Here is a 17,906-nt window from a genome sequence, read left to right on the forward strand (position 1 = left end):
GATGGTGTGTGCTAAGTTAGAGGACCACCATCTAGTCCAATTCTGTCTTAGGCTTATTCTCAAAGATTTTTTTGTGGTCTTTTTATTATTAAAACAATGTGAAATATTTCAAAATATATGATACGGAGATATTAAAAATATTTAAACATTTATGTACAGTAAATTTATTTACAGTGAATGTGTATGTGTATATGTGCATGTCAGAGTGTATGAGTGTGTGAGAGCATGTGTGTGAGGAGTGTGTGTGAGGGAGTGATGTGCATGTGTGTGTGTGCCTGTGTGTGTGTGCCTGTGTGTAAGTGTGTCTGCATGTGTGCAAGGTGTGCCTGTGTGTGTGTGTGAGCGTGTGTGCCTGTGTGTGTGATCGTGTGTGCCTGTATGTGTGAGCGTGTGTGCCTGTGTGTGTGAGCGTGTGTGCCTCTGTGTGTGTGTGTGTGTGTGTGTGTGTGTGTGAGAGAGAGAGAACAGTTATGTGATATCTGAGAAATGCATAAAGTCACATTGCCACCACTCCAATGATGAGACAGAACAGCCCCTTAACCCAAAAAAGGAATATTGAGCTTTAAAAACACTCCTAATCCCAAAGCCAGCAACCTCCCTGCATCTGCGCTTTGCTTTCTACAGTCTTTTTCAAGACAAAACTGAGACAGCATTTCCCACCACCCGTTGGGTCTGGTGGCACCCTGCTTTCACCTCCAGTGGCTTCCTGCTACAGTGGAATAACACCCAGCATCCTCACCGTAGCCCCCAGACCCTGCTCTGCGGCCTCACTGCCTGCCTCCATCACTTGCTTGCTAGGCTCCAGCCACACCTGGCCTTCCGTGTGCTGCCCTGGAGTGCACTTCAACCTTGGGTCCTTTGCACCCTGCTGCTCCCCCTTCCTGGTATGCCCTCCCTCCCCTCAGGCCACTGTTCAAATGTCAGCCCCTTGGAGAGACCTCCTCTGACTGTCCTGCCTCTTTATTTTCTAACTGCTTATTTTTATTTTAATTTATAATATTTATCACTTCCTGATATTCTAGTACATATTTATTTGTTTACTTTTGAAACTGTCCTCTTACTGGAATGTAAACCCCGCTGGAGTAGAGACTTTCCTTTCTCATTTATCACTGGAACACCGCATTTCTGGTGCCTGGTCCTGGCACATAGTAAGCATCACTATCCGCGTGTTAACTGAATGAATCGTTAACATTGATGTATTGATTTTCCATTCTTTTTACTCTTCAATTATTTTTAGTATATGGAATGTTGAATCCTGCTCTTGTAATAGAATTAATTCTTATAAATATTTTCCTTTGTGACTAAAAACTTTAGTAAATCTAGGGAAACCCATGACTTATGATGAGGCAAATTCATATAAAGCATGGTTGGCCATTGGTGGTTGTTTCTGTCCTCTGTCCAGCCTCTTCCCAAAAGGGGCAGTGAGAATTCTTCTTCTCTGTGGAGTTGTCGGGGTGGATGGGTTTAGGAAGTGGCTGCCTCATAAATCATTTGAGACTTTCTCAGTTCCTTGTGTGGTGTGGACTTTGCAGTAAGTGAGCTGTTTCTTACATATTCAATCAATGTAAACATTTTTTCCCACAAGTTAACTGGAAAAAACACCAATGATATCATTTTTAAATTACATAATAACACAACCCTGCATGTTTAAGTTATTGACGCTTTTGGGCCATGCTTATTGCATTATGGCAGGCTTTTACTGTATCATATTCAATGTTACATAAAATTTCTGCTGAATAACTTCACAATAATCATTATTCTATTAATAGATATACAGGCTATCTCCTATTTTTTTCTATTTTAAATGCTTAAAATTTTGCATATCCTTTGACTATGCAGTCTCACATCTAGGCATTTACCCTAAGGCTAAAAATATGGATGGACATGAAGATAGATCTATAAATACATTCATTACATGATTGTTTTGAGTTTTTCACTTTTCCAGATAATCTTATTCCCAACCATGAAGGATAAATTAAAATGTACACCCATGGAATGGAATACTATAGAGTCATTAAAATTATTTGTTAAAAGGGGATTTTTGCATCTAACTATATCAAATTAGCTTGTATCGGACTAATATTTCCTCTGGATAAAATGTTCGTTTAAAGGCATCAAAGAACTGGCTGGGCATGGTGGCTCACGCCTGTAATCCCAGCACTTTGGGAGGACGAAGTGGATGGATCACCTGAGGTCAAGAGTTTGAGACCAGTCTGGCCAACATGGTGAAACTCCATGTCTACTAAAAATGCAAAAATTAGCTGGTGTGGTGGTGCGCTCCTGTAATCCCAGTTACTCGGGAGGCTGAGGTGGGAGAATTGCTTGAACCCAGGAAGCAGAGGAGGCAGTAAGCCAAAATCACGCCACTGCGCTCCAGCCTGGGTGACAGAGTGAGACCCCATCTGAAAGGAAAAAAAAGGCATCAAAGAACTAATGAGACAGCTAGGACTTGAGGAGGGACCAAGACTCCAGAGAGAAGGGAAATGCACTAAGGTGAATATGACACTCTGCCACTTCTTCCTTTCAGGCATTAGCCAGTTTGTGGTTAATGTAGGGCCAAGGGTCAGAGAGCTCAACAGATCTTTCTGCAGCCTTACTGTGCTATGGAGACAAAAACTGGAGTTAAGTGCTACTGAGACAGGCTGATCTTGAGGGGTCAAGATCCCAAGGAGATAGCAAGTGCCAAAAAGTGAGCCTAACATTCAGTGTTGCTTTTCCTTCAAGATATTTGTTGATTTATGCATGGCGTAGGCTAAGAGGTGAAGAAACCAACAGATGTGGCAGTTATGAGGTTGAGAAGAGGGCTGAGTGTGGTGGGTTACACCTGTAATCCCAGGACTTTTGGAAGTTGAGGGGGGAAGATCACTTGAACCCAGTAGTTTCAAACCAGCTTGGCAACATAGCAAGACCTGGTCTCTAAAAAAATTAAAAAATTAGCTGGGCATGGTGGTATGTGCCTGTAGTCTCAGCTACTTGGGAGGCTGTGGTGGGAGGATCCCTTGAGCCTAAAAATTTGAGGCTACAGTGTGCTCTGATTGCACCATTGCACTCCAGCCTGGGCAACAGAGGCCCTGTCTCTAAGAAGAAGAAGAAAAATAGTTGATAAATTAGGCAGACCTTTCAACAGCTTTGAGTTATAGGAAGACAAATATTGAAGTTCAGAGTCAGCCAAGAAGCTTGGCATCCCAAGCTTTCAGTTGAGGCCCCTGAAAGGCAGCATCTAAGAGAAAGGATGAACCAGAAGCAGAGCAACTTTTACATAAAAGAGTGAAGCCCAGCTTTCCAACAGCCAAATCCCAGACTGAATTAAGATGATATTTTCCTCTTTTAACTGCCTTTAAGAAGCAAAATAAAATTTTCTCTGGAGGAAGATATCATCTGTTAAAATTTCATACACAATATTGAGCATTCTGTCAAAAATTAGCAGAGATACCAGGAGATAGGACCAAATGGGGGAAAATCACAATCAAAACACACAAGTAGTCCAAATGTTGCTGTTATCAGACACAGGATTTAAAATAACTGTGATTGACCAGACGCAGTGGCTCACGCCTACAATCCCAGCACTTTAAGAGGCCAAGGCCAGAGGATCATTTGAGCCCAGAAGTTCAAGACCAGTCTGGGCAACCTGTTGAAACCCTGTCTCTACAAAAGGTACAAAAATTAGCAGAGTGTGATGGTGCATGTGTCGCCTATAGTCCCAGCTACTTGGGAGGCTGAGGTGGCAGGATTGCTTGAGCTTGGGAGGTTGAAGCTTCCGGAAGCCAGGGTCATGCCACTGTACTCCAGCCTGGGTGACAGAGCAGGACCTTGTCTCAAAAAATAAAATAACTGATCATAGCATTAATAACATTAATATGTTCAAGAAAATTGATTAGCAAATAGAGAATTTTAATAGAGATCTGAAAACCATGGAAATTAACAAAATGAAAAACTTTAAATTAAAAAATATAGTAACTAAATTTAAGAACTCAAATGCTAGATTTAAAAGTTAGATGCAGTTAAAAAGAGGATTAGTGAACTGGAAAATAGGTCAGTAGACAAAATCCAGACTGATGCATGAAAGTTAAAAAATGATGGAAAATTCAAAAATAGCAGGAGATATATAGGACATGGTAAAAGGGCCTAACATACATTATTGTCCCAGAAAGACAGGGGAAAGATGATGAGCAAAATAGTGTTTGAAGTTATGATAGCCAGTAGTTTTCCAAAACTGACAGAAGACATTGTGCCACATATTTAAGAATTCCTATAAACCTCAAGCAGAATAAATACAAAGAGAAGCACACCGAGGCACATCATAGTTATGTCAAACTGCTGAAAACAAAACACAGAGAGAAAATCTTAAAAGTAGTCAGGGTTGATGGGGAAGATGCAATAACTTCAAAAGACTTAGAGATGACGTTCCAATAGAAATTATGAAATTCTTAATGCAGTGGCATAAATTCATAATATATGGAAAGAAGGTAACTGCCAACCTAGAATTCTATACCCAACAAAAATATTCTTCAGAAGTAGTGAAATAATAACATTTTCAAACAAACAAAAGTGAGATAATTCTTTGCCAGTAGACTTAATGGAGAAAGAAAAAGACCTCATATAGAAACAAGATGAAGGGAAAGTATTTTTAAAAATATTAACTATTACTATGACACTGGTTTTGAGAAATACATAAACAAACACCATATTGACTACACAAAACAATAGTACCTGGTAACAATTTAAAAATATATGTAGAATTGAAATATACAAAAACAATAACCCAAAGAATGTGTATGTGTAGGGGCAGGAATGGAATTAGAGTCCTGAGGTTCTTGTCCTGGGTAGAAAGTATTAAAAGTACATTTATGCACTGCACAACATTTCAATTAATGACAGACTACATATACAATGGTGGTACTATAACATTATGATACTGTACTTTTACTGTACTTTTTCTGTGTTTAGAGATACACAAATGCTAATCATTGGGTTACAGTCACCTACAGTATTCAGTACAGTACCATGCTGTACAGGTTTGTAGCATAGGAGCAATAGGCTATACCAGATAGCCTGGGTGTTATCATGTATACCACATGGATGGTAGGCTATACCACCTAGGTTTATGTAAGTACATTCTATGATGTTTACACAACAATGAAATCACCAAAAAATGCATTTCTAAGAACGTATCCCTGTTGTTAAATGACACATGACTGTCCTGATCTATATTAGATTGCAATAGAAGAAAGTATATCTAACAACCTAATAAAATGGAATAATAAAACATACTCGATTAATTTGAAAGAAGGTAAGAAAGGAGAGAAAAACAACCTAGAATAGGTCCAAATAAAAAAAGATTTCGGCCAGGTCTGGTGGCTTATGCCAGTAATCTCAGCACTTTGGGAGGCTGAGGCGGGTGGATCATGAGGTAAGGAGTTTGAGATCAGCCTGGCCAATATGGTGAAACCCTGTCTGTACTAAAAATACAAAAATTAGCTGGGTGTGGTGGCGCATGCCTGTTGTCCCAGCTACTTGGGAGGCTGAGGCAGAAGAATTGTTTGAACCTTGGAGGAGGAAGTTGCAGTGAGCTGAGATTGTGCCGTTGCACTCAAGGGCGACAGAGCAAGACTTTGTCTCAAAAAAAAAAGAAGATTTAAACTCAGATATATGGTAATTACATTAAATGCACATGGTATAAATGGACTAAATATTCAAATTAAAAACAAAGATTGTCAAATGGATAAAAATTATTTTGTAAAAAAATATTAGTAAGGATGCTTTTGGGTTCAGTAATTTAAAAAAAACCATCTGTGACGGGCTAGACACACTATAGGAGCTTTACTGTTCACTTGAGGGTCTTGGTGCCACGGGTGCTGTGACTGAGTTTCTCTGCTGCTCTTCTGGCTGAGAGGCCCCATTTTGTTGACCTTGTCCTCCAGTTGACTTTTCCTCAGGTAACAGGATGGCTTTTACTAGCTCCCAGGGCTGCATGCATCCTCATTCACATGCAGGGGAGTCGAGTCATCAAACAGAAATGCCAGGATTCTAATTAAGCCAGCTTGCCTCACGTGTCTCTCTCTGAGCCGTTCACTGTGGCACTGTATCTGGAGAGATGAGATCACGCTGAGTGGTTCAGGCCTTCGGCAGTCCATGCTGGGGTGGGGTCAGTAAGAACAACCATGATAGCAAACACTTATGTAGTGCCTGCTGTATGCCAGGTTCTGTTCTAGGTACTTAATACATGGTACATTAACCCTTTTAACTTCATAAACTGTGGCACAAAGAAGCTAAGTCACTTGGCTTAGACAAGGTCACACAGCTAGTAAATGGCAAAATCAGGATTCAAACCTAGTCTGCTGGCTCCAGAATCTATACTCTTATCTGCAATGCTATACTGGTCTCTCTCAAGCTCCACAGATAGACATAGGAAATATTGGACCCTATTAGGGAGGGAAAAGGAGGGAGTAAATCCTGGGTGTTACAGACTGAGTATTACTGTTTCCCTCTCAAATTCATATGTTCAGACCCTAACCTCAGTGTGGCTATGTTTGCAGATGAGGCCTCTAAGGAAGTAAATAAAGTTAAACGAAGTCATAAGGGTGGAGTCCTGATCATATAGGACTGGTGTGCTTATAAGAAGAGACACCAGATCAGGCAGTGGCTCAGGCCTGTAATCCCAACACTTTGGGAGGCCAAGGTAGGAGGATTGCTTGAGTCCCAAACCAGCCTGGGCAACATAGTGAGACCTCATCTCTAAAAAATAAAAAATTAGCCAAATATGGTAATACATACCTGTAGTCCTTCCTAGCTACTTGGGAGGCTGAGGCGGGAGGATTATTTGAGCCCAGGAACTTGAGGCTGCAGTGTGCTGTGATCACACCACTGCACTCCAGCCTAGATAACAGCAGAGTGAGACCCTGTCTCCTCCCCATAAAAAAAAAGGAAAAAAAAAAGAAGAGCCATCAGAGAGCTCACTCACTCTCTGCGTGCCCACACTGAGAAAAGGCCGTGTGAGGACATAGTGAGACGGCTGCTATGTGCAAGCTAGGAAGAGAGCCCTTACCAGAAACCAGATTGACTGGCACCTTGATCTTGGACTTCTGATGTGTGAATTTGGTAATAGTAAGAGAGTCGGAGGGGAAAGCTGGCCCCCGGCTGTGTTTACTTACACACACCACATACCTGCCCCCACACGTGTGACCCGCCCTGGGCTGCTCACTCTGGTTCTGGACCGCGCTGGACCTGTGGGCTGGCTCAGGTGTCTCTGTGGTGCCGTCCTGAGGGGAGCCTGCTCAGGTTTCACTGGCCTGAGTCGCCGTAAGTCTAGCTTAGCTTTAAAGGGGAATTTATGGGTTCTTGCAGTCTAGGATAAGAGGTGGCGGGTGGCATAAGCCCGGTGTGAGGCTGTGAGAGTCAGGCCTGCCATTCCAGAGCCCCCCGCTGAGGTTACGTGCCCTCCCCGCCCCCATGGCCATGAATGGCCCAACGTGGCTCCAGGCCAGCAGCAGGTCTGCGCTAACCCGGCCCGCCCTTCTGGGCTGTCCACCTTCCTGCTCTTTCAGAAGCCCTCTCCCTGCTGGTCTCTGGGCCTCTGGGTTTTGTGAGGAGGGAGAAGAGGGAGTGACGAGGCAGCCCAGAGGGCAGAAAGGGTTAGGAGATGAACGAGGCCGGGCTCTGGCCCTGCTGTGTGTCCTGTAGCGAGCCGCTCTTCCTCTGGAAATGGGGTTAGCAATACTGGCATGGAAAGAGCCTAGCACTGTGCCTGGCACATAACGGGCGCTCCATCAACTTGGTATCATGGTATGTTACTAAATGAAAAAAGCGGAGGACCTGGGAAGTAGGAAGCACTATGTCTCCTGCCTGTGATCCCTGGGGTGCTCCTGCCAGGGCCTGGCCTGTGGGAAGAGTAATGGAGCACTCCTGGGGCACAGAGGGCAAAGCTAGGCTCAGAGAGGAGGCTGCCATGTCCATGCTTATGCTCCAGGGGAAGGGCTGCTGGCATGACCCCATTGGCCTGGAGCTGCCCTTCCATGGCGGCTGCTGCCCACTGCCCAGGAAAATAGGTCTATGCCAGGGGCTGCGGCTGTGTCTCCCTGCCTGTCCAGACAGCAGCAGAGGGGCCTTTATCAAAGTGCTGCCTGCCTCACTTGATCCTAAGAGCCAGCCATCCCCTGGAGCTGGGATTCTTATCCCTATTTTACAAATGAAGAAACTGAGGCTCAGAAGGGCGAGGGGGCTGTCTAGGGTCAAATAGCTAGAAAGTTAATGGTGGAGCAGGACTTCAACCTAGGTGTGTGTGTGACAAAGCTTGTTCCATTCTCCTAAGTCACAGTGTCTGGCATATAGTGGGCACAAAAGTAAACCCGGGACAGGCCTCCCAGCTGCCTACCCCCCCAGCATTTCTAAGCACCTGCTCTGGGCCTGACTGTGTGCTGGAAATGAAGGAATGAGGTGCACATGCCTGGGGGGCCAGGTTTCTAGGAAACACACTCACTGTGTGACTAGGACAAGCCCTTTCTTCGATTTGTGCCCCTGTTTTCTCTTCAATATGTGAAGCCAGTTGGAGAAAATCATGCCTCAGGACACACACACTCAGCAGCTCTGGGACTCCAACATCCTCGTCTGAAGGATTTCTCAGGCTCATAGGGGAGGTAGGACTTTCCTTGCACTGAAGGCATCAGCGTGGCAGGAGAGAGTGCTGCAGTGGTGTTGTGAATATTTAGAGATAAACCATGGGGAGTATTTGGCGTGTGCTGGATGTGCAGAAGGTTCACCTCAGTGGCAGCTATTCGCAGGGATGCTGAGGCCGGGAGCTCAGGCAGTGGGGGAGACCAGGAGGGAAGGCAGGAGACCAAGGACTGTTCCAGAAGGAGGTGTACTTCTGCTGGGCTCTGAGGGCCCAGAGGGGTTTGAAAGGGTCAGGCCAAACGGGGTGACAAGGATGTGTGTCTCAGAGCAGGAAGCATCATGGATGTGTGAGGTCATACCAGGTGGCCGGTGGGAGCCTAGACTGTAGGGGCCCCAGAGCCAGGCTGAAGGCACGTCCGTTCACTGAATGCCCACTAGGAGATGGAAATGCAGGAAAAAGTATGCTCATTTCAAATGTCAAATCCTGTCTCTCTCACTGCTGCAGGAGATCAGGGGCTGGCAGATTAATAGCCTAAGAGCCAGAAATCTGTTTTTCTAAGTAAAGTTTTATTGGAACACAGGCCCACTCATTTGTTTATGTTTTTTTTTTTTATGGTACAGGGTTAGAGTTGAGTAGTTGTGGCAGAGACTATGTGTACCCACAATGCCTAAATCATTTACTTTTTGCCCTTTTTGGAAAAAGCTTACTGACTAGATGGCTGAGTCAGGCAAGTCTGAGCCCTGTACTTGCTGTGTGAGCTTGGGCAAATCACCTGCCCTCTCTGAGCCTGCCCAGCCAACTCCTAAGGGTTGCAATGAAGCTCACAGGTGATGGCTGCAAAAATGTTTTGTAAACTGTAAAGTGCAGTGCCCTATCACCAGCCCAGTGCCCAACAGGCACTAAAGTCTGCTTATGGGTGAACAAGAAGGCGGTCATGATGTAGGCCTGCCAGGACCCCAGCTGCTGATGCTGCCAGGACTGCAAGGAGGCAGCATCTGGGTCCTAGATGCTGAATGCATCATTGTCCACTCTCACGCAGACTTGGCAGGTTTTAGCATAAATTAAAATTCTTGTGGGGAGTCACCTTATATGTGGTGCCACTTTATAGCCAAGTCATTATGGTAATTTGCAAAGCTCTCTGGTGTGTAACTAGAGCTGTTTGCTTCAAATTTGTTGGCTGTGACCTCATCCAGGCTGCCCCATCCTGCATATCCCCAAGTTTGGGGGTTTGTCCTTCTGAGTCTAGCCTCAGAGTCATCCAGACCTGGGGACAGCATGCTTCTCTTACAGGTCCCCATCTCCCTGGTCCAGGCTCAAGGAGAAATAAAAGAAATAATTATCATCACATTACTTTTCAAGCACTAACTGTGAGCTAGGCCCCATGCCAAATGCATTGTGTTCATACTCTCAGTTGTCACCTCAACCTTGGGAGTTAGGTGTTAGCACCATTTTACAGACAAGAAAATGAAGGCTTGATGAGGAAAACAAACCAAATTCTTACGTAGCTTCCAAAATGCCAATCCAGGCCCTGCTATGGATTTGCTATGTGACTGGGGCAGGCCCTTTCCTTCTCTGAGCCTCAGCTTCTTATCTATTAGTGAAATAGATGACCAGCCAGTCCCAACTCTGACATTCTAGGATTTCTCACTAACTTGTAAAAGTAAACACAGGACTCCATCACTATGTAAGTCTCCAAAGGAGCTTCATTTGCATGGGGAAAGCCAGGCTGAAGGTCTGCTCTTGGCCCCTGTGGCACAGAGTGAGACACGGTTGCTCATGCCAAATGCTTTCCAAGGTACCCCTGCTCCCCCGGCTTTCCCAGGGAAGGATCCATCCATGTTCTCTGGAGATAGAGAGTGAGCAGGAGTGGACCTCCCCCATCTGGGTCTTGTGAAGCCACTGGGGACAGGGAGGCAATATAACAAGACAGGAGGCAGTGCCTACATCTTTCCTGGGAAATGTGGGCCCGTGATGGGCAGCAGTGAGAGTCTCCCCATCTTTCTAGTGACAGCAGCATTTCTGTGACATGTGTTGCAGCGGTGGGTTTCACATTCAGCTTCTGAGACAGCAGGTATCCCGGGGCAGAGTCTAGGCTTTGAGAGATCTAGCTTTGGGCCCTGGCAATGCTAGCAAGTGCTATATGACCTTGGGTGGCCACTTGCTGGTTCTGGTGCTCAGTGTCCCTCTGCAAGGTTGGGAGGTTGATGTTTCCACCCAGAGTGCTGTGAGGGTCCTGGCAGGCAAGGGCTTGAATGAGCCTAGAGCACTAAGTGGCACCATACCATGACTTGAGTGGCGCCTCCCTCCCTCACTCCTTCCCTCTCTCCCTCCCTCCCTCCTTCCCTCCTTCCTTCCCTCCCTCCCTCGCTCTCTCCCAAAGCTGGCTTGTTTATTCATTGCAGGAAAACCTTTTACTGTATCCAGAGGAGAAGAAGCTAACAGACCCTTAGTTTGTTGGGTAAAGACTGTTTCTTCCCATAGAAGAGATAGGTTTGATCGCCACTCAGCCCCTTCTTTCCTGTGTGACCTTGGCAAACTGCTTGATCCCTCTGAGCCTTTGTGTCCTCCTCTGTTGATGGAGTGGGCTTACCCTCCTGGCAGAATTATTGCAAAGATTAAAGCTTAGGCATTATGATGGTTCTTGTATTTCCCCAGAGGCTCTCCAACATGACCCTCATTGGAGTCAAAGGTATGGACACTGTTTTAGGGATCTCTGGTTACTCAGCTGTTGACCAAGAGGCCGCAGGATGTGGGCTTTGAAGTCTGGGAGATCTAGGTTTGAACTGTGGCCCTGCCTCTTACAGGCCCCCAAGTCTGCTCCAAGGCACAGAATCTCTCTCTAAACCTTGCCTTTCTTATATGGAAAATGGCTGTCCTGCCCCTGCCCCACAGAGATGGTCCCTTGAAGGGCTTGATGGGTGAGGGCTTGGTGAGTGCTGGCTCTCCACCCTTTCTAGGGCCCACCTTCCCCAACTGCACACCGCCTCCTAAGTGCAGGAGGGGAGAAGTAACCTGAGGCCCCCGAGGGGGCTGGTGAGTCCTGGAAGGAAGCTCTGAACCGCACCCCCGTTAGAGACTCTGGGAGAAAGACCCCGGTGAAACTGCCCCGTGTGATGATTAAGCTCTCTCTGCTCCAAGTGCTATTAATGGTCATAAAATTATCCACAGTTTTCTGAGGCCCAGTCCCAGGGTTTGCCTCAATGGGACAATAAAACTGCATGCAGAAACGATTTGGAAAAGGCAAAGACGGCCAAGCAGAGACGGAGTTAAACGAGCGACAGCCTGCTCTCATTAACTCAGGCCATTCACATTTGTTACCAGGGATTTCATTTTAATTAAAAAACAACCCAGTTATTAAAACATAAGCTTGTGAGGAGCTGGCCGGGCAGCAGCCAGGGCCAGTGGGAACAACAGTTCCTCGCAGCAGGATGGGCCAGGGCTGGGGCTGGGGTTGGGCCTGGGAAGCCAAGTCCTCTCCACAGGCTTGCGTGTGGCTGGGAACCTGGAGGCTCCCTTCTGAGCACCTCACTTGCCCTGGGACCTTGCAAGCATTGCATGCTCATCTGCAGACTGGCACATGCTCGGCAAGCTACACCTGGTACCCGTCCAGAGCTGTGGCATGTGGCGAGTTAGCACTGAGTGCCCAGCATCAGCACAGGGATCATTGTGTGCCAAAGGAACTGCCTTGGGGGCAGGCTAGAATTAGGGTTGAAGGACAAGGATCCTTGTGGGTGGGTTCTCTAAAAGGCTCTTCTTATTACATAGCAACTAAGATGTGGTGTTTGGGTCTGACAGACCCAATCCGGAAATCCAACTCAGAGGCTTCCTAGCTGTGTGTTCTTGGGTGAGTAATTGAACCTCCCCATGCCTCTGTTTTCTCCTCTGTAAAATGGGGATAGTGAGACTCAGGCCTCCTCCGGACGGCAGTGGGGATGCTAGGATGAGATAGTGGTGTGGTCCCCGGCCCTGGTCCTGCACAGGCTGCTCGGCAAACGCTGCTCTAGCTGATGTCCTTTTCTTCATGTTAAGGAGCTAATCGTGTTCAGGGACCAGGTTTTTTTTACATCTTAATAGTTTATCTTTCTTGGTGTCGGGCATACTTGGCCTGTCGATCATGTTTTATTGTATCTGCAGGGCACTTTGTACTTTTTGAAGTGCTGTTTAACAATAAGAACAATTCTTGGTGCATCCGCTAGGTTTCAGCACTGTGCTAGGGACTTCACACCTCTGTTCTCAAAGCCTCACAGCATCACTGGGGAGCGGGCAAGACTGGCCCCATCTTACATGGGGGAAGCAGGGTCTGCCACACGCAGGGATTTGTCTGAGTTATGGAATTGGTTTGGGGCAGAGTAGGGGCTCACATCGAGGTCTCTCAGCCCCCCAAATTCAAGTCCTTTCCTCCCTAGCTTCACTCTGTGAATGAGAGGACAGAAAGTGTAAGATGGAGTTTCGAGGTGTGTATCCCTCATCCGTAGATGAGAAAACTGAGGCCCAGAGAGGGGAAGGAGCTTAGAACAAGCAAGCCTGACTCTTTGGTTACACCTTATGTGGTTTTTCGGCACTGTCATGTCAACTGCTTCAGTTAATCTTCCTAGAAACCCACTAGCAGGGCAAGGCAGGGCATGAGACAGGCATGGAAGAATCATGAGTGATAACGAGGTTTGAGTAATTGCATGCTGTGTTTCTACAGTGTAACACAATTTGGAAGACAATGTAGACTGAGCTTTGGTGTTAGCAGTACCAGATGCTGTGTAGTGAGCGCCTACTCCTTCACATCCACATGTCAGCGCCGCTCCTTCTGGCCTGTGGGCAGCAGTGTAGGGCAGCCACCTGCCCCAGCTGGTGCTCTCACACCTTGCCCCGGCAGCACTGTGTGGTTAACGTGAGGATAATGCACTGCACGCTCCAAGAGACTGGGAGTTTCTTTTGTTTGTCAGTGTTTCCTGCGGCCAGAGCAGTGTCTATATACAGGAGGTGTCCAGCGTTTGTGTAACAGTCATTTAACCGCCAGAGCACCAGCATCCCCCTCTGAGAATGGAGGATTTGATGATCAATCCTGCTGGTGCTTGTGGGAATTAGACGAGATATCCTGGTACCTGGCATGCAGCAGGGATGTGTGAGTGTTGGCTCTGGGTGCCCTGTCCCTTGCCGTACCCCAGGGACCGCCCTTTCCCCGCATCCCTCTGCAGGCTGCCCCCACTCACTGTGCCCCTCTCTCCCTGTCTTTCTCTGCCTAGTGAATGGGAGCTACGGCCACTGCACGCCGGGCTCGGAGAAGAGCCTGCTGGACCTGGATCTTGCTGAGGGCCCCAGCCCCACCTGCTGCCAGGGCCTGTTTCTCCCTGCAGGAAGCCCACCGCCCCGGGCTCACCCCCAAGCCTGTGAGAGGCTGCTGCATTTCCCCCACCCTAACAGGTAGGTGCCGCCAGCTGCTTTCTGTGGATACTCCCGGGAGGCCCCAGGACCAAGGGCCTCAGGCCTTATCTCCTCTGCTTAGCTGGTGGAACACCTGGGGAAATGGAAGCACGAGGGGGCCCCGTAGCTGAGAAGCAGCTGCCTGGCCTAGACTCTGCACCTCCTGCTTTGCCTTCTGAGAGACACAAGGATGGTTCATTGAGGTGTTTCCCTGTCAAACAAGCAGATGGAGCTTTTCACAGAGAATCAATCATTTCAGAACAGGAAGATTCACGGGTAGGTTGGGGAGGGAAAGCCCAGCTCTGAGCTTATACAGTGTCAAACCTCAAACTGCTGATAGGGCAGAGAGGGATTTCTCTGCAATGCCATTTCTGCCCCAGGAGACCATGGCCCACAGAGCCCTGCTGGGAAACTCTCCACTCAGCGCCTGCACCCTTCCAGTGCCTGCTGCCTCTCAAGGGATGCCTGACATCAGGGTGCACACTGGGCTGAGACCTGCCTCCTACAGCTTCTCCCAGGGTCTCAGCTGTGCCTTTGTCTCAGCCTGTTTTCTGTTGCATATGACAGAATACCTGGCCCTGGTTAATTCATAAAGAAAGGAAACTTATTTTTTACAGTTTTGGAGGCTGAGTCCAAGATTGAGGGGCTGCATCTGGTGAGGTCCTTCTTGCTGGCAGGGCCTCTTCGGGGTCCCGAGGTGGCTAAGCACGCTAGCTCAGGTCTCGCTCATCTTATAAAGCCACGAGTCCCACACCCATGATCATCCATTAGCTCATGAGTGGATTCATCCATACATGAGGCAGAGCCCTCATGACCCAACCCACTTACCTTTTAAAGGCCCTACCTCTCCACACTGCCACATTGGGGATTGAGTTTTAGCATGAGTTTGGGAGGGAACAGATGTTCAAACCATAGCCGCCTTGGTACCCTCTGGTTTGCTGACAGCAGGTCAGTCACAGACAGGCCTCTGTGCATACCAGCTCGGCCCCAGCCCCTCACCCGCTGCCTGGGGCTGCTGGCCTGAGGCCTGCTTCACAGACCAGAGAGTATAAACATTTGCCCAGTTTCTGGTTTGCTGTTTATTCCTTCACCAGCTGTTTGTCAAGTGCCTGTCACATGCCAGGCACTGTGGTCAGTGCTGGGAACATCTTGGTGAAGGAAGCAAAGATCTCCCCTGACGGAGCTTATGTTCTCGAGGAAGCTCCACAGTGGAGAAATTCCTAAACAGAAGGATGCTGTTCTTCCCAAGTGCAATCATTTTCATTTGAGAATTTAATTCCTTCTGGCTTCTTTGACATTAGTAAGACTTCTGATTTATAGGTGTGTATTAGTTTGTTTAGGCTGCTGTAGCAAATGTTATGGACTGGGTGGTTCCAACAACAGAATTGCACTTTCTCACCATTCTGGAGGCTAGAAGTGCAGGACTGAGGTGCCACAGGTTTGGTTTCTCCTGAGGCTTCTCTCTGTAGCTTGCAGATGGCTGCCTTGTTGCTGGGTCCTCACATGGCCATCCCTTGGCCTGTGCCCTAATTTCGAGACAGGGTCTCACTCTTCTTTAAAGGTTCTGTCTCCAAACACAGTCACACTGGATGTTAGGGCTTCAACGTATAAATTTTGGGGGGACACAAATCAGTCCGTAGCAAGGAGCGAGCGTTCTTTTAGACTTTGAGCCATGCATTGTTTAGTGATAGTCAAATGCATTTATCTGCTGGAATCTTCTCTGGAGGCTCCCCAGCGGTATCCAATTTCACTGGTGAAATTCATTCTATTATCTCTCAAGGTAGAAGCTGTGTTAGCCTAGGAAAGGCTAAGGAAGAGAAACTTTTTTTCTTTTGCTAGAGATAGTCAGAAATATCATTTGTCATTCTGAATGTCATTTTGACAATTTATGGCACAGGAGAGTCTGTATCTAGACTTCTACGCCGGCATCAATCAAAGTTGCTGTGCCCCCACACCCTCCCTATTAAAGTGGTTGAATTTGAGCTGACACTTTCATATGCCCTCATTTTCCTAAGGGAAAAGAGACCCCCAGCCCATGTCCCACACCTGATCCAAATTCCGTGCCTTCCCCGACTGCCTGATGGCCTTGTGTGGGGGGCCCTTCTCCCCACTCTTGGTGCCTGACTGCCCCTCCCAATCTCAGGACCCTGCTACTAGCGCCGGGGATCCTGTGTCAGCTGCCTCCTTGGCTCCAACCTAACTCTCGAATACTGATAAAAATAGCCCCGGCTTGCTGAGTGATTCCTGCGTGTGTGCATTCTCTCATTCAGTCCTCACGGTTCCAGGAGGCCCAGACCCTGCGGCTAATAGAAAACGATGGTGGGGTGCTTGCTGTGCACCGCACCCCAGGCCGAGCGCTTTTTATATATGAACGCTCTCAACTCCCCACTGCCGTTGAGTGGGGAAACTGAGGCCAGAGAGGCGAGGTAACTAGTTCTGTTCACCAGAACTCTATCTGCCCCTCAGCAGAATGCAGATGTTCTCTCAGGGGACTGGTGCACAGACTCCGCTACTGGAAGGGGAGCTGCCCCAAGGTGGGGGATCTGGTCTTCCCACATCTTCAGCATCACCCAGCAGAGTGAAAAGCCTGTTGGATGAAATCACTGAGCTTCCTCAGTTCCTGAGCCCGCAGGGGCATAGGTCTGAGATCCCTACCTCTCTCCTGAGTCTCTGCTGGAGAAACACTGATTATCCTGATCTCAGTAGCTCGCTTCCAGGCTCCAGGATTGTGGACAGAAGAACACATGCATCTCTGATACTTACAACATTGACACTGTAAGGACCGTAACGATCATCAGACGACATCATTCCATAGACAAAGCTGGGGCCCCTGTCAGCAGAGTATGGGGAAATCTCAATCTTCAGATTCACAAAGATCCAGATTCCAGCTCCTGCTCTGTCACTGCCTTGCAGGCTTGGGCAGGTCGCTTCAGGGTTTGTAAGTGTAAAACGGATGGCGGAATCTCCCGTGAAGCATGTAGTCATGTATTCAGCAAATAGGATTGCATGAGACGGCCCTTGGGAGGTGCCCAGCACATGCAGCTGCTCAGCAGTTGTTGGCTGTGTCTAGAGATCCAGGCTTGCAGTCTCTAGAGACGTGTTGGAAGTTCCTCGGGGTACACAGGGCTCAGCCGCAGAGTCAGGCTGGAAGCTTCCTGGGCATCACAGCAGGTGAAGGAAGGGAGGCGATGCAGCCACAGTGCATATGGGCAGCCACAAGACACCAAGGCCTGAGTCACCCCTCCCCACCTGATGCTGTGCAAGGTCTTGCTGTCAGCCTCAGTTGCTTGGGTAACTCAGTCACGGAAGCTACCGCTCTTCTCTCCTCTTGGTGTTGGTTGATTTACCTGAAGCCACGTTCAAGGGACTGCTCCAGGTGTTTTCCTGGCCGAACTCCTGCCCATGCCTGCCTTTGCCAGGGCCCAGGATCACAGCCCCCTGAGGAGCAGCTCTGCTTTTATTGATTGATTAACTGAGATGGAGTCTCGCTCTGTCCCCAGACGGGAGTGTTGTGGCTCCCTCTCGGCTCACTGCAACCACTGAACCTCTGGGTTCAAGCAATTCTTCTGCCCCAGCCTCCCAAGTAGCTGGGATTACAGGTGTGCATCACCATGCCTGGCTAATTTCTTATTTTTGTAGAGACAGGGTTTTACCATGGTGGCCAGGCTGGTCTCAAACTCCTGACCTTAGGTGACCTACCCACCTTGGCCTCCCAAAGTGCTGGGATTACAGGCATGAGCCACCATGCCTGGCCTGCTTTAATTTTTTTTTAAGCTGCATAAAGTTACTACTTTTCCATCAAATCTTTAAGATACCCAGAGCTTTCTGTTGGCAATGGTGGGTGCAGTGTGCCCAGCCCTGGGGAGGGGGATGCATGTTT

The 17,906-nt window shown here is 47.9% G+C and overlaps 1 protein-coding gene across 3 annotated transcripts in view; it reads left to right on the top strand.

Annotated features, from left to right (window-relative positions):
* Positions 1 to 17,906, top strand: part of GLIS1 (GLIS family zinc finger 1) — a 237,998-nt gene that overhangs the window by 125,065 nt on the left and 95,027 nt on the right. For all 3 annotated transcript variants that reach the window (XM_032296946.1, XM_032296945.1, XM_032296944.1), the window contains exon 2: positions 13,849 to 14,026. Coding sequence is in view for 2 of the 3 variants with exons in the window: in XM_032296945.1 (XP_032152836.1) it covers positions 13,849 to 14,026 (178 nt within the window). In the remaining variant the exon portion in view is untranslated. The remainder of the gene's footprint in view (positions 1 to 13,848; positions 14,027 to 17,906) is intronic.

This window comes from Sapajus apella, unplaced genomic scaffold (assembly GCF_009761245.1).
Source record: "Sapajus apella isolate SASKATOON/1434 unplaced genomic scaffold, GSC_monkey_1.0 scaffold36, whole genome shotgun sequence".
NCBI lineage: Eukaryota > Metazoa > Chordata > Mammalia > Primates > Cebidae > Sapajus > Sapajus apella.